Raw genomic sequence first — 16,534 nt, forward strand, 5'->3', positions numbered from 1 at the left:
ATTTGGGATGGATGTATTGAGCAATACCCCTATCCCAAGGGAGACTTTATTGTACAGACAGAATTTTATTTCTGTTTGATTTTAAATGGAAGACAAATGGACATGAAATATATTTGATTATTAGAAAAAATAATAAACTACGCAAATAAAATATTTCTTTTATTTAGAAACATCGCATTTGTTTATCGAGCGATTAAGGGATCAGTAATTGAAATAAAATGGCGCGAAATTTTAATTTTGTAAAGTTATCATTTTCTTTCATACATATATATATGTATCTATAGCAAACCATTGGTAATTCGATAATATATCTAAATAAAAAATGAATTCAAGCCTTATAATATACGGTTCAACGCAATACAATAAAAATAGATATCCGTAATCACATCATTTTCAAATTTATTTTATGAACTATACTTGTTGAGTTATTCGATCATGATATTCGTCTACCTAAAATATAATTTTAAAAATATTTACCACAATGTTTAAGTTACTTTCTATAAGTAAATAGTGACTAAACTGGACTACGATAAAAATGATTTAAATGATATAAATTCAGAATAAACCTTCAAATTCTGCAGAGGGAACACTTACACATATCATCAAAGAGGGGGGGGGGTGTATACATAAAAAAGATGTCATTTACAGCAGACCGGTTGGTCCCCTTCTTTTTGTTGAAGTAAAATCAAATAAGGTTAGTATCGTAGCGTTTTAACAAAATTTGGTACTTAAAGAAATGATATTTCAAGTAAGTTTTATTTCTCTTGTTGATCGGATCATCCCTCACAAAAACGAATGAGAATTCACGAGGCGACTTGCATACAATGGTGAGTGTTGCTGAAACCATAAGTACTTTTGGACAGGACCCCCACCCCTATTTTAACCCAGGGCTTAATGGACATTTTTTCCCACAAGTTACATTAATTACACTTATTCATCATGTGTACAATAGGAAAAAAGATCGAAAACCTCCAAAATAATCGCTCCTCCAAAAAAATAATAATAATAATAATACCCTACTATACATTATCTGGAACGTGGAACAGAAAGCGGAACGTGAAATCAATCATGCCAGGCAAATAACCTGAGACATAAAAAGCATCATTCTTGATACATGTAGTGTATAAAAGTCATAATAATTAAAAAAAATTATTGTAAAATATTATAAATTCATGTATGCACCCCTTAGAATTGACACATGTAAATATTAATGCGATAGTCAATAAAATACATATTGACATATTTACATATTGACTATAGACTCAAATCTTGAGTATACATTTGAACGTTTAAGTTTCGTACAAATCCATTTAAAAAAATTAATATAAAATACATACATCTATTTGTAAAGACAAAAATAACAAGTCTTGACATTCAGATTATAGACCCTAGACCCCCTGCCTAAACGAAGTTACCCCTCCCCCCATCACAAATCCTTTTGTCCGCGCATGGACTATATACACTGTGTATGGTTCATCTTTGTCTCGCCCAGAAAATTACAAATAATGTATACTGTGTAGTAAGTTAGAGAACAAATATGTACTGAAAGAAATTTGAATTGAAAGGGGGGTCGAGTCAGGAACGATTCCCCTCCAGAATCATAAAAAAATGTCTTCCCTTTTTTCGCTTGTCTTTTTTTTTTTCAAGCAAGTTGATTATCCCCCCCCCCCTCCCCCAGTGATGAGAATATATACATCTCTGCTATATAATATTATGTTAGCGAATGTGTAAGATATATCGTTTTGATAAAATTGTTACTCTGAGTGATTAAATCTGAAATTATATTAAAATTCCGTTTTCTGCTCCAATTTCCGTCCCCTTTTCCGTTGTAAGATATCGTTTCTGACAAAATTGTTACTTTGAGTGATTAAATCTGAAATTATATAAAATTTCGTTTTCTGCTCCACTTTCCGTTCCGTTTTCCGTTCCGCGTATATCTGAAGGGAGGAAAGGGGGGAGGGGTCGAGACAGGTGTACTTGGATCTTGGATTATTAACATGTATGAGGGTTGTTAGAAAAGTTCGTGGACCCTTTGATTTACGGAAAATCTACATGTATATTGTACTGTGAAGTGTGACTTATGTCTAATTAAATTCCCATCTTTTGTTCATTAGTATGTAAAAAATCAGGTTCATTTACTAAAGTATAGAAATTTTACAAAGATTTTACTGTGATATCATAGGATTCAGGGAGTAACAGCTAGGCACGTAGCAACGGGGGGGGGGGGGGGGGGGGGGGGGGGCTGTCCCCCTTTTTTTCCCAACATTATTGTCCCCCGCTTTCGCGAAAGCAACGGGACATTAAATCTCATTTGTCTGTCCGTCTGTCCGTCTGTCGGTCCGTCAGTCTGTCCGTCCGTCACAAAAACTTTAACCTTGCCCATAACTTTTGATTTAGTGGAGCTTTAATTTTCATATTTCATATGTGTATTCCTTGTGATAAGACCTTTCTTTGGGTATCACTAAATTTGACCTTTTGACCTTGACCTTGGAGTTTCAACTACTTTTACTAAAAAATTCCAAACTTTTACTTTGGCCATAACTTTTAAATGGTGGGTACTAGGACTTTCATATTTCACATATTTATTCTTTATGACAAGACCTTTCAAAGAATACCAACAACTTTGACCTTTTGACCTTGACCTTGGAAATTTACGTACTTATGAAAAAACTATATCTTTGACCATAATTTTTGAACGGTAAAGGCTACGGCTTTTATACTTCACATATTTTATTCTTGTAAGAAGACCTTTCATTGGATACCAAGAACTTTGACCTTTTGACCTTGGAGTTTTAACTACTTTTTAAAAATTATAACCTTGGTCACAACTTTTGAACGGTAGATACAAGGACTTTTATATTTCACACATGTATTCTTTGAGGCAACACCTTTCATTGGATACCAACAACTTTGACCTAAGGACCTTGACCTTGGAGATTTACGTACTTCTGAAAAACTTTAACCTTGACCATAACTTTTAAACGGTAAGGGCTAGGGCTTTCGTACTTCACGTATGTAATCCTTGTGAGAAGACCTTTCATTACATGCAAAGAACTTTGACCCTTTGACTTTGACCTTGGAGTTTTAACTACTTTTTAAAAACGTTAACCTTGGTCACAACTTTTGAACGGTAGAAAATAGGACTTTCATATTTTAAATAATTATATGTATTCTCTATGGCAAGACCTTTCATGGGATACCAAAAACTTTGACCTATTGACCTTGACCCTAAAAATGATATCTTGCCCACAAAGATACTGAAAGCGGGGGACCACAATTCATTGAATTTGCTTGTTTTTACTATTTGTAATTTGTATTTGTATCATTGAAAGGCTGGCCCCCCACCCCCAGTATATACTATATGTAATTGATATCAGGGTAATGTAGTATTGAATTCTAAGAAATTTGTACTGTAAGTAATTGACATTGAAAAAAGTTTGTCCTCAAGCCATAGCGCAACATCCATGCAATAAGCATGATAAGCGGGGTAATGCGATATCGCAGGAGCTTATCATTGAAAATGTTAATCCTTCCATTTTTATAAAGCTAATACCTTTTGAATACTTTTGTCCTTTGTACGAAAAGACAATTTCAGCAGCATCTTGAAGCATTTTTGTCTCTTTTTAGACATTTTCCTGTACGCACACATAATTTTAGTAGCTCGGCTCGGTGCTCCATGACGTTCCCATTCTTGGCTTTAGCGCGTTGCATTTGATTATATATTTAAAAATACAGTCATAAACCCTCCAATTTTATTCAAAATTTCGCCAAGTAATGTTTCATGAAAACTGTAGCGATGGGCAAAATATCGTTCATCATTTTGTGAACTTACGTGCGAAAACGAAGCATATGCTCCGTGAAGCATGTTTTATCAAATTAAAATAGCTGTATCTTTTTTTAAGGATTACCGGAAAATACCAAATCTTTGTACATTAATTTGAAAATAGGTAAAGTTTACAATTAAATCTGGAGAGTTTTAGTGGTTAGGACTTGTCCGCGAACTTTTCAGATTCTAACAACCCTGGTACACGTACAGTGTACCTTATGATATGTAAAAAAAAAAAAAAATACATATCTATATTAAAGGTATATACATGTACATATTTATATTCTAAGACCCAAGTGACTGTGGACGATTTGAAAAACTGAATAAGTTATCATTTTTGTGCGATTTCTTTCCGGAAAGATTACTTCCGATCGTTTCTGGTAAACTGTTACATTACAGGTAAGTGTTTGAAATATATACCGCACAAAACGTAAATAATTCACCTGGGGAGTTCGACGTGTGTACAAATAAACCCAGGATTTTTCTGTCTTTTTTGAACTGAAAGGAAAGAAAAAAGTGAAAAATGTTTATCACATAAACAGGTAAGCTTTTAAAACAAAGTCTTCCATGACTTCTTTAGTCAAAAAAGTCTCTAAATACTGACAAGGGACTGGGAAATACTGTTCTCAAATATGTTTGTCTGGTTGGGACAGAAAAATAGGTCAAATCGTCAAACACATACCTCTGCGTATTGATTGGGTTATATCTTTCTATCTGATAATAACGTTTTTGTAAAATTACTAATGTGCAGGTATATATTCAAACTTGGAATCATAGGATTTCACAAAGAAAGATACGATTATTTGTGTGAGGTAAATATAGTGGCGGATCTTACATTATGTACAGTTATGTAGATGGAATGTCAGGTATTTTTCAGGGCGCTTTAATTAATGATTCACTACAGGTGTGACTTACCTGGGAAATAGGATCATCGCTTAAATGTTTTGAAATTAAAATTTGCATGGTTAAATGATCATCATTGTATCTAAAATGTAGAGTGGGAGGTTCACATTATTTACTGAACAGTTGTTGAATACCTACACATGAATACTTATACACATGATATATATGTACAATGTGTTACAGTGTGAAAGTAGGTAGAGAGAGAGAGAGAGAGATTAACATATTTTTTTTTAGCATGAAAATATGAAAGATACTCTAAACATCGACAAAATTATTTCCAATAAGATCGAACTAATAAGTATAAAAATATAATTGTAAACCATGCAGTATAAATTTGTACTGATTGTTGTTGAACATATGGTTGAAGCAAACCACACACAATAAAGATGTAAATTTTTTAACATATTTCTACTTTAGAAAATTTGAAGGCGTTTATGTAATATTTAGTCTGAACCAGTGTAGATGTATTGTAAATTTTAGCATGTTTAGAGCAAGATGGCATTTAAAGTGTGAAAATGTATTTGGTACTTTAACTAGCACAAATCGGCCCTGTAAAACCTGATAATCAACTAATCTTGATAAATGTTTGTGAAATTGATGTTGACACTAGACATGCAATTTGTCTCTTTGTGTAGTTTGGTCAGTTTTCAACCCCCTGGAGACATGACAGTGAATAAAAAACCAGATTTATTGCTGACCTAAAAAAGTGAACCTTTTTTTTACCCTATGGGTCAAATAAACACATGTAAATAAACATTAAACAGAAAAATATTAGGAAAATGTTATAATGAATCAATATACCATGGGATATGTTATCAAAATAAAATCAGAAGACAAACCAGAAAATAAAAAACAATTTTTTCATCATCTCAAGTCATGGTCTGCCAGCTCCAATTATACAGAGTATCTCCCTACTCTGCCCCCCCCCCCCCCTTCTGACCCCCTGCCATTTCCTTCAAACAGTGTCAGAGGTACATTGTACCAAGTGAACATTGGGGATGGGGTGGGGGACTAGGGGGACTTACCTGTACGAAATGTTCCGCCTGGAATATAGGGGGAATTGAGGCGTACTTGGAGAGGCGTAAATTTGTCTCTCTACATATATGGTGATACATAGGTTCCGGGTGTAACTTAGGCGGAAACCAAGTGTAAATGGGCAGGAATTTGAGGCGAAAAATGCAAATGAGCTACGCCCGGAAAAATAAATGACGCCCGTAAAAAAATTACGCCTGGAAACTAAAATGACGCCTGGAATAGAATTACGCCTGGAATGTCCTTATTATTATATAATACTATGTGACCTAAAAACCTATATATTTACCATGTTAACAAAGAAAAACATTCAGATTATGATTTACAATGTTAAAGCTAAAAATTTAGCTTTTTGAACTGTAAGAAAACATAATGACAGGTCATTAACATATATCATTAACAAATATAGAAAAATAACATGAATTTTGTGCATTAGGGACACTAAAACACGACCACCATGATTGAGTGTGTATTTAGAATTGAACTTTTTTCAATACCTGTACATTTTATCACTTCAATAATTATATTGAAACATTTTAGTTACTGACTGAATACAATTCTTCATTTACTCAGCAGTTAGATTCTCACTGCAGCCTCTATCAGACTGATATTTCTCAGAATGTGACTGCAAGGACAAACTCAAATATCTAAAGTAATTTTAGGGTCAACCAGTTATAACTATCATTGTACATAATCATAATCAAATTTACCCAAATAGGTACTAGATATTCATGATCACACCTACCAGCAGACACTGTGTCATCCTCAAGAAGTGTAAAAGCCTTAACATTGAGATATCTGCATTTCCTGTTTCACTCGCACTAAACTCCCTCCTTCATGATCAAATTCAAACTTAACTTCCTATCTGAAATGACCCTTAATTGATAATTAATTGACCAATCAGAGGCTTTTACTTCTCCTGAAAGTTCCAGGCGTAATTTTTGTTTCTATTTTCCTGCCATTTTACGCCCGGAAAATCTGAACTTGCCAATTGACGCCCGGAAATTACAAATGACGCCTGTAAGACGTTCTTCTACTGAGGCGTAACTTTTCGAAAATTCCGTCTCCGCCTCAAGTACGCCCGGAATTTGCCAATTCCTGCTCAATTCCACCCAAATTCCAGGCGGAATCCGCCTTTAAAATTCATACAGGTTAAGCCCCCCCCCCCAACTTTTTTTGCAAAGATATAGAAATTATATAGGCATTGGAAATTGGGGTTTACCTTTTTTTGTTGGGTTAATTAGCCCCCCTCCCCCCACTTTCAATTAGTCCCACCCCCTCCAACCCACTTTCAATTTGTTAATTCAGATGCCTATGTTGTATTCATTGGTTATGATGCTTATACTTTATATTGTTTTACAGCCTCACTATGAATAAACACCAGGAGGCGCTGATCATAGCGCGGGAGGAGGAGGTGATGCGACACGGTAATGTCCTCTACGGATTGGTCAAACCACTCAGGGAGGGGAAGGAACTCCTGCTGGAATCCTCCGCCGCCATGGTCAACGTTCTACCAAGAAAGAGGTAAGACACCTCTAACAAAGCTTAATCATTAAAATGGTAAATTTGTCAATATCAGAGTATACCCCGGCCCTGCTTGAAAAGTGTCTGAGTGTATGTGTAGTGATCAGGATGCCGATCCATTTGTATTTTATATTTTAGGGTACCTATCTTTTAACCACAACTACTCTTTTACCACTGAATGAAATTTAATTGATTCAGCCTTTCACAGAATCTTAGTTACATCATGCCATTGTGCACATCCTTATGTTTTGATCCAACACTTCTTTCGGATCTCAAAGAGCAAAACATGGACTTTACCATAATGATTATAATCATATGGGAGACAGTGCTCACAGTACCTCTAGTTTTGATATAAATTCATTAAAGAAACCCTTATACTCTGAGTTTCAACAAAAATGTCTGACAGGTGCTTGCAATTCCAGTGTATTTTAACTTTTCTGTTTACTAGGATTTACCGGATGGGTAGTAGTGATGAATTGGAGACCTTCCGAGCTGAACTATTAAAGCGCCCTCTAGTCGTCCAGCCCATTGTTTTGGCGGGATCGGGATTTCAGTCCATCAACTGCTTCTTCTCAGTTCAGAGAGGTGAGGAATTTAATCAACTTAAGAATCCATAAACAATGAAAACATTCTGATAAGATACAGTGGAATATTTTTTTTATTTGTCGGGGTCAGGGTCATCTTTGGTAAGCAGAATTTACTTAGTTTTTGGGTATGTATTTTTGTAGGTTACTCATTGTACCCAGCCCCCGCTTGAAAAGCAGGAGGGTATATAGTAATCGTTATGTCCATCTGTCTGTACGTCTAGTTGTCTGTACATCCGTCCATCTACCGGTATCTGTAACACTTTGGGGTATCCATCTCTTATCTGCAACTCGATCCTCTCCTACCACTGAATGAACTTTGATGAAACTTTTACAGAACCTTTATTACATATTGCCATTGTGCACCTCCTATTTTACTTTTTGATCTGACACATATTTTGGGTTTCCCACAACAAAACATGGAGACTCCCATTATAGTCATATGGGAGGCAGGGGGTATCATTTAGTGAGCTCATTGCTAACAGTAACTCTTGTTTATATGGTGGATTCAATAAATCAATTTATTAAAATGTTTACAAAATAAATTAATATTCATCAAGATGAATTTGAGATTTTATACCTATATTTGTGTTTGAAGAGAAATGGACGGTGATGATTAACCAGACCCACCCTAAGATCCTTGGGCGACTTCTGATGGGTATAGATGCAGCCAAGCGGATCATGAGACGAGGGGAACCCTTCGTACTAGAAGTAGGTGAAATATATAACAAGACTAGTCAGGCTAAAAGAGAATTCAAAATAGCTGTATTATCATGTCTATTATACAATACTATTTACCATTTTTTAAAATTTCTTGTAGTTTGTGTTCAGTGATATTGTACGTCGGTTGTACTATGATGTAGTTAGGGGCGGTACCAGTTCCAAATATAAGTACACAGACTGTGAATTTGGAGACTTGGTGATTCGCTACCCAGGGGATTTCAGACATCAAGGAATCAAATGGGAAATGAAGGTAAAATGTTTAAAAAATAAAACGAAGCCCCTTAAGCGTACCTACAAACTAAAGTCCCTTAACCCACATACCAAATGAAGTCCCTAAGCCCACATACCAAATGAAGTCCATAAGCCCACATACCAAATGAAGTCCCCAAGCCCACATACCAAATGAAGTCCCTAAGCCCACATACCAAATGAAGTCCATAAGCCCACATACCAAATGAAGTCCCCAAGCCCACATACAAAATGAAGTCCCCAAGCCCACAAACAAATGAAGTTCCTAAGCCCACATACCAAATTAAGTCTCTAAGTCCACATACCATATGAAGTCCCTAAGCCCACATACCGAATGAAGTTCCTAAGCCCACATACCAAATGAAGTCCCTAAGCCCACAAACAAATGAAGTCCTTAAGCCCACATACCAAATAAAGTCCGTAAGCCCACATACATATACAAAATGAAGCCTTGTGCCAACTTCTAAATGAAGTATGCTATTTATAATACTAAATATGGATATTGTAGTTAATTTCATTGCAGAGAGTTTTTTATAATCAGACTACTTGGTATACCATTGAGAAAATACATGGATATTTTTAAATTTCTGGAGTATATATTTCACAAAATATCCCTTTGAAAAAAATGTTGGGATACTCCAAATTCCTTATGATTTTTCCACCCTCACAATTTTAATGGTTCAAAGTACAAAAACTGCATTTATTTTTATTTATTATATTTTGAATTTACCAATTATCATGATTATCGCAAAAAAAATTTTTATGTCGCCATATTATTTAAGACAGGAGACATAAATAAACAGAAGTGTATATCAGCATGAAAAAATCATAATTTTTTGGAAAATAGTATTGTAAATATACCGGTAATGTTAAAACTGGTTCAAATGCATAATTCTGATACTAAGAGTTCCAAAATACTTAATTGCTACTTATAAGATACTTTTGAAATGTGAAATACTGAATATGAGAGAAACTTACAATAAAGAAAATGTCTGAATGAAGATATCTGAGAAGGAGTTATTGCCCTTGTCACAATTTTTCAAAGATTGAGTACTGGTAATTGATTAAATAAGGAAAATATACATTTTAAAAGTTCTTTTACTTAACAATTTTTATCATGACACCTATTGAAATGCATTTTTTCAAAAAACGTTGTTCTATTGGGTATGAATTTAAATGAATATTTTAATTTACAGTTTTTACAAAAACCTATGATATCATAGGAGGATGGAAATACCTTAATGAACGGACATTTCAGAAATCGTTCAAATGTTCTTAAGATTATATTTCAACTAATATCAAAATTCAATTTATTTGCAGGCTTCTAGAATGCGTTTTTCGTTTGATGACATCACTTCTTCAGAAATTCGAATTCGGGATTATGAAGAAGCAAATCGTGAGACTCAAGACACACGTATTATCGTGTTACCCCGTGGTGAGTACTGAGATATACGAGTCATATTGTATTTTTGTTTAACAGAATGTGTCTTATTACGTTAGAGATGGGGAAAAGCACTGTCTTCAAACTAAGATGAATATCTTGTTATTACAAGGCTTGCATTATTTCATTTTTCTTGATTGAAGAGTGTAGTCTAGAATGTCAGTACGTCTAGAAATGATAAAAAATTTATATTTTGATACCTCTTTTACTCTAGATGAATTACAAGTTCTTTTACCTGGATGGACGTTTGAGGAGGAAATCGCGGAGGAAAAACCTTACAATTACGAAAATTATCAGATATGTGAGGAACAAAATCACGCACCAATCCCTGCACCACGTGACACGTCACGTGAACAAACAGGACGAATCAGGGGTCGTTCTAATCGGAACACTAACGCTAAAAAGTATGAAGTGTCTGTAGAGCTACATGCTCCTACATCAGGTGAAATGACTCAAGAGACTAGCTTTGTTTCAAATGAATACAGAGGAGTGGCAGCATCTTCTGAGCCTCGGGGGCCTTATAGCGGAAATAGATTTGTTCACAGGTATCAGGGAAGTGGAAGTGGCCGTTCGGAATCCTCTAAAGCAGATAGTGGTTACGAGGGTGAGGTTGACAATGGCGGATTTGATGTCCAAAGACACGCTAGAGGGAAAAATTCTCACCCTCGGAAATTTTACACGCCAGAAAATACCAATTCAGTGCCATATGACAATCCTGCATTTACGCATGATCATGACAAACCTGCATTTGCAAGTGATTATGACATTCATCCCCCTTACAATGGCTACTCAAAAGGTAGTGTTGAGGGGTCACATAAATACCAGACAGATAGATATAACGAATGTTATCAAAACCAAAGGTCTCCCAGAAACATTGTGTCACATGATCATGACGTCATTACAGGTGCGCGGCAATTTCAGACGATAGAACAACTAGATGCCAGAATGACTCTACACCAGGACTACGCAATTTCACAATCTAGTGTTATTTAATACATGTTAATAAGCGCTTTCTTCTTTAAAACCAACTCAATGTGTTGATAATTGTTGATCTACAAATTTAAATATATACATATATCCATATTATACTGATATTCAAACTCATATAACTCCAATTTGTATCGGGTATATAATAGGCTCTGGAAGGGGATATGTATACACTGTACTATTTTTAGTTTATTGACTTATTTATTTTCATTGGTAGTAATATACATGCATAATTTTGTATGAAATGTCATTATACCTAAGTATGTAGACTAGCCCATCTTAAACAAAAATTTTTTCTAAGAATTTGTCACAGAAGTATGGGTACTTAACAAGTTTCCTCACAAAAATTTAGTGTACATTACCAGGCATCTGGCCAAGATACCATTGGGTCATATTTCTTATATAATAACCCTTATGTTTAATCTTCTAAATTTAACTCAAATTTTTGTGTACTTATTTTTAAAAACATTTTGAAAACGATTTAGAAATCAGAAGAGAATGGCTTATATGAATAATTTTTGATACAATACCAGAGATACAAAACATATATTTGAGGAACGTGTCGTCTGACCTTAAATGAGTAAAAACTTCAATGGTCAATAATTCCAGCTGAACTGAAGGTCTTACGATGTTAAAGAAATCAGCAATTCATAGTCAACCACCATGAGCTGAAAATCGTTCATTTGAAATTCTATATTCACATTTAATATTTAATATTTCTAATAATTATTTTTAAAGAGATATTTTTTAAAGTGTTTTATTTGTTATATATAAAAGGAATGTTCTTGTCCTCAAATATTAGCGTTCACAAAGGTGAACACTGTACAGCTGCATGTCTCTATGGATAAAATACGTTTAAAAGTTGTCATTTTATATTAAATGTAATCTATTTAATTTATGAGAGAAAGCAAAGGACTATAGGGGTTTAGGATAACTAAGTAAAACATATATTGTGTTAATTTTACATATAATCTTATTTGCGTATTAATTGCAAAATATGGAATGGCCTCAATCAGTCACGGTTTTGGAAATGAACATTTTTATTATAAGGGAATTTTGAAAATTAAAATATCTGTATAGAAGACACTTTAAATTTTCATACGATTATTTTTATACATGATGCCAATACAATGATTTTAGACAAAACTGTGTACTGTTCAACAATACGTTTTTAAACTGTGATTTACTAATTATTAAATAAATTTCAAAAAGTTTTGTCTTGTTTTGGTGGAAGTAATAGCGTGCAGTTATTGTTTGAATAAATTACAGGGGCGGATCTAAGATATTTTCCTAGGTGGAGGGGGTCCACAACAAATAAATTAATGACTTGATAAAAAATACAACTTGTCTAATCCTGAAAATCCTATATGTATAATTATATTTAATTTCTTCAATAAATATGGAACTCGTAAATTTACTAACCTTATCATTAATCAAAATTTGCAAAATTATCTTGTTAAACACATTCTTATTGTACACTTGAGTCCCTGAAGTTAACACAAAAAGATGCTTGAGTTTCTGATTGACAATATCTGGTTTTTGGAGACCAGGTCATCCAATAATCTATTGGATTTCCTATGGGCCCCGTTATTAGATCATTCTTGTATTCAAATGAAGCAGAATTTGTCCAAAATCTTATATGTGAAAAGAAGAAAACACTTGCTGTGGCCTTCTACTCGATATTTAGATATATCGACGACATATTGTCAGTTAACAATGGTAACTTCTATTCTTATGTCGATACGTATATCCCTGTGAGCTTTAGATAAGATACCACAGAATCTGACACAACTGTTTCATATTTGGATATTTTAATTGAATGAGACGTTTATTGTAATCCAACAACCAAGTTCTATGATAAACATGATTTAACTATACAATCGTCATTTACCTTACTTGTGCAGCAATATACCTTCATCACCTGCATACGGAGTTAATATATCTCAATTGATTTGATAATTGATATGCAAGAGCATGCTCTACGTATGAACAATTTCTAAAATGAGCTAAATTAAGACATGTAAATTTTATTTCAAAATTATATGAGTCACCTTAGTTACCATGTGTAGGAATGAACAATTTGAAATGGTATAAGTTGATATAATAGCGTACATAACTTCTACTTTACTTTTTCGTGGACAGAGATTATGAAAAAGCAAGTTTCTTCAATAATAATATTGTGGATCCCACCAAGAAAGAGAGAGAGAGAGAGAGATCAGAGAGCAAATGCCTTTTTGGGGTAAAAATTCTAACATGATGTTAAGGTTTCGTCAAAGGTCAACATATCTAAAAAAAATTATATTAACAATAGCTCCAAAACTATGTGAGGTATAAAGTAAAAAGGTTTACAGTTTATGAATATATCACTCAGATTAATAGATAGAAAGTATCACTTGATAACAAATATTTTCAAAAAGAGTTTTTTTTTTTTTGAGAAAAATTGCATGTATCACAAAATGTGCATATTTTTAAAAATAAAAAGGAACCTGCTTAATTCTGTCCTTTTTGTGAAAAACATCATTGCAGAAATAATAAATGTTTATCATTGAAGGGCAAGTTGGATGTGAATTGTCTTCGAGAGGCTGTTATTGAAAGCATGACATGTTTGAAGACAAGACCCCTATAGAATCCGCCATTTGCAATGTATATATACATTGTATACTTTCACTTTCAAGTCTTAAGATTTAGACAAAATAAACAGGGAAAACAACTTTCCAGAGGCTATCCAAGTCCAACTTGCCCTTCATTGATAAATATATTTTGTTTCTGCAATGATGTTTTTCACTAAGAACACGGAATTAATTAGATGTATTTTTTGAAAATTATTTTAATTAATAATTTTTCCGAGTATTTTTTTATCAAGTGATACTTTCTATCTGTTTATCAATGAAAAATTTATAAACTGTAGAAGTTTTAACTTTATACCTCACATAGTTTTAGGGCTATTGTAAAAATGAATTTTTGGACATGTTGACCCTTGACGAAACCTTAAGCAGAATTGCCAGATTCTTGAAAATAGACCCCGACAGTACCTGTTATGTCCTTGTACCACTCCCGTCGAGCCCCGGGAGTCACATTTATCAATGAATTTTAGAAACTGAGAACTGCAAAGGTTTAGAATTGCATTACCCCCATATGATTTATGATCCACGAATATTTGGATGGTAAGTTGTCATACTAGCAAACCTTTTGATTATTACCTGAAGAAAGTATAGTATTGTTATCGGGCCTATTATACGGTATTTATTATATATTTTATCATGAATTAAACAAACAAAGTAAAATACCAAATTTTATTCCAATATGTTTACATTCATCAGTTATTTCCCTTTTATAAATGCTTGCACTCCGTGCATCAACATAATGCAAGGTAATGCAAAGTAACAAAAATTTAATGTAATGTAACATACATGTATATCATTGAGAAATAGATTTAATGGATCAGGATGTAAACAAAAAAGAATAATAATATTCTTTTGTTGTGAATCAAATTAAACATGTACACGTAGACAAATTTTACACTAACGCAGCTTTTTTTCAGCTCATACTTGATGTGAAGTGTTATGTATGTATGATTAGCTTTAAAGTAACACATTTAACATGTATTTGAATTTGAAAATTACGTGTAAATAACATAGTTGATTCAAGATTTTAATTTGTTACAACTAAGGCATGGAGATATATCTTTCATATTTATTTTAACTTATTATTGTCATTCAACTTTCAATCTTACTTTTCATAACTACACATTTTTACTTTTACTGCTTTTTTCTTCGATGTAATGTTTCAAGTATTAACATAAACAAATGGGAATTACACTGTATATAGTACTATGTAATATTCATTTTCATACCATGTTGCCGTATTCAACTTAACTTTCATTTTTTAAAGTTGCAAATCCACACAGGGGATCAGAATATTTTAATGGTCTTTAGGTCGCATCTGGTGTATACAGAAAAAAATTAATGGAAAACAAAAAGTTGGGACGTATTTTAAGTTTCAAGCATGAATCAAGTTACCTTGAATACTAAACGCATCCCACAAAACTATTAGAAATTACCATATTGCCCAATCTACATTTTTCAATTCAAGCATTTTATAATAAGTACTTTTAAATCCAATTTTAATTCCAGTTAATCAAATGGTTAGTTTCTTGGATTCTCCTAACTGGTGCTTATAATCATTAGATGATAAACATAAATGTTATATTTCTTTTTTCCTTCTCAAGGATTCCATTCTTAAATATTACAAGCATAAAATATTAAGTAGCCCTCGACTTATACTACGATATCGACTTATAGGCGAATTCGTCCTTGACACAGATTCCGTTATTTTTATCACAGTTTCCAGTCACTGCCTGGTTATTGTTTATACACGGTGACGTCTCGGTCTCCGTTATTTCAGAGTCTACAATTCTCCTTTGAATATCACTTTCACAGTTTGTTTCATTTTGAAAGGATGTAAGCAATGTTGAATCTGATTGGTTAATCGGATTATCGTCCTTTTCGCTTTTATGTGATGCATTCCCATTGGACGTCGGTTGTTTAACGGAATTTCGTGTCCGGGACAAAAACGTTCTTGTTGTTCTGATACTCCCGGTCCGGTCCGTTATGTGCCGGCGCCAAACTTTTCTGAATTCCGCCTGTACCTGGAGATAGAATGATGAACATCGCAAGGTATCATAGCAAGAAAAAAGGGTCGATCTCTGTCTTTGAAAATCATGATAGCACTTATTTTGATTGAAATATTTTGCGAAAAGGGGATGGAAATAAAAACATGGACAAACTCTGGTCTAATAGATGCCAAATTCTTTTTATGGAGAGATGGTTCTATTTTTCTTAAAACTATCAATCATTGCTACAAGTGAAATAAGATTCATAATTAACTTATGTAAGAAATCTTTGCAATAAAAATAAACAGGAATCTTACCTCAGCGTTCAGGAAACAGAAAAGCATCGCTAGGATAAAACCCTGAAATAAACAAAGGTTATTGAGATTTCAAAAAAATCAAAGTTATAAGCCGATTGGCCTAGTCTTATTCCATAAATTGCAGAACTATGATTTTATTTTTCAAGGGACCTTAACAGACAAATTCTGAAGTTCAAATCAACTACATCTTACTAGCATTGCTTAACACGTTTATACAGAAGTGCCAGGGATAAACGATTTTGAATATAAAGTGGCGTAATTGTTAAATTCGATACATTTAAAACTACAGAATACGGTATTTTTTAAGACACGTAATTCGTTATATCCGATAAATTT

The 16,534-nt window shown here is 33.5% G+C and overlaps 2 protein-coding genes across 5 annotated transcripts in view; one reads left to right on the forward strand and one right to left on the reverse strand.

Annotated features, from left to right (window-relative positions):
• Positions 1 to 4,272: 4,272 nt before the first annotated feature.
• On the forward strand, positions 4,273 to 11,552 carry LOC134258952 (uncharacterized). Its single transcript, XM_062741542.1, has 7 exons — positions 4,273 to 4,368; positions 7,124 to 7,285; positions 7,734 to 7,870; positions 8,468 to 8,580; positions 8,690 to 8,842; positions 10,162 to 10,276; positions 10,497 to 11,552. Exons 2-7 carry the CDS (start codon positions 7,131 to 7,133, stop codon positions 11,273 to 11,275), a joined length of 1,452 nt encoding a protein of 483 aa, XP_062597526.1. The 5' UTR covers positions 4,273 to 4,368; positions 7,124 to 7,130; the 3' UTR covers positions 11,276 to 11,552.
• A 3,019-nt stretch (positions 11,553 to 14,571) lies between these two features.
• Positions 14,572 to 16,534, reverse strand: part of LOC134258953 (secretin receptor-like) — a 74,974-nt gene continuing 73,011 nt past the window's right edge. For all 4 annotated transcript variants that reach the window (XM_062741544.1, XM_062741543.1, XM_062741545.1 and 1 more), the window contains 2 exons: positions 16,199 to 16,240; positions 14,572 to 15,917 (listed from right to left, as the gene is read on the reverse strand). In XM_062741544.1, coding sequence (XP_062597528.1) covers positions 15,552 to 15,917; positions 16,199 to 16,240 — 408 coding nt within the window. In that variant the 3' untranslated portion in view covers positions 14,572 to 15,551. The remainder of the gene's footprint in view (positions 15,918 to 16,198; positions 16,241 to 16,534) is intronic.

The sequence above is a fragment of the Saccostrea cucullata genome, unplaced genomic scaffold (genome assembly GCF_032062105.1).
Source record: "Saccostrea cucullata isolate Sc308-1 unplaced genomic scaffold, CSIRO_AGI_Scuc_v1 ctg2997, whole genome shotgun sequence".
Classification (NCBI taxonomy): domain Eukaryota; kingdom Metazoa; phylum Mollusca; class Bivalvia; order Ostreida; family Ostreidae; genus Saccostrea; species Saccostrea cuccullata.

What these genes read in the sequence shown, in the direction of transcription:
- LOC134258952 (XM_062741542.1), top strand. Translation starts at nt 7,131, where the DNA reads ATGAATAAACACCAGGAGGCGCTGATCATAGCGCGGGAGGAGGAGGTG. An exon ending in AACGTTCTACCAAGAAAGAG is followed by an intron (nt 7,286 to 7,733) that starts GTAAGACACCTC and finishes TCTGTTTACTAG; the next exon opens with GATTTACCGGATGGGTAGTA. An exon ending in GGGAACCCTTCGTACTAGAA is followed by an intron (nt 8,581 to 8,689) that starts GTAGGTGAAATA and finishes AATTTCTTGTAG; the next exon opens with TTTGTGTTCAGTGATATTGT.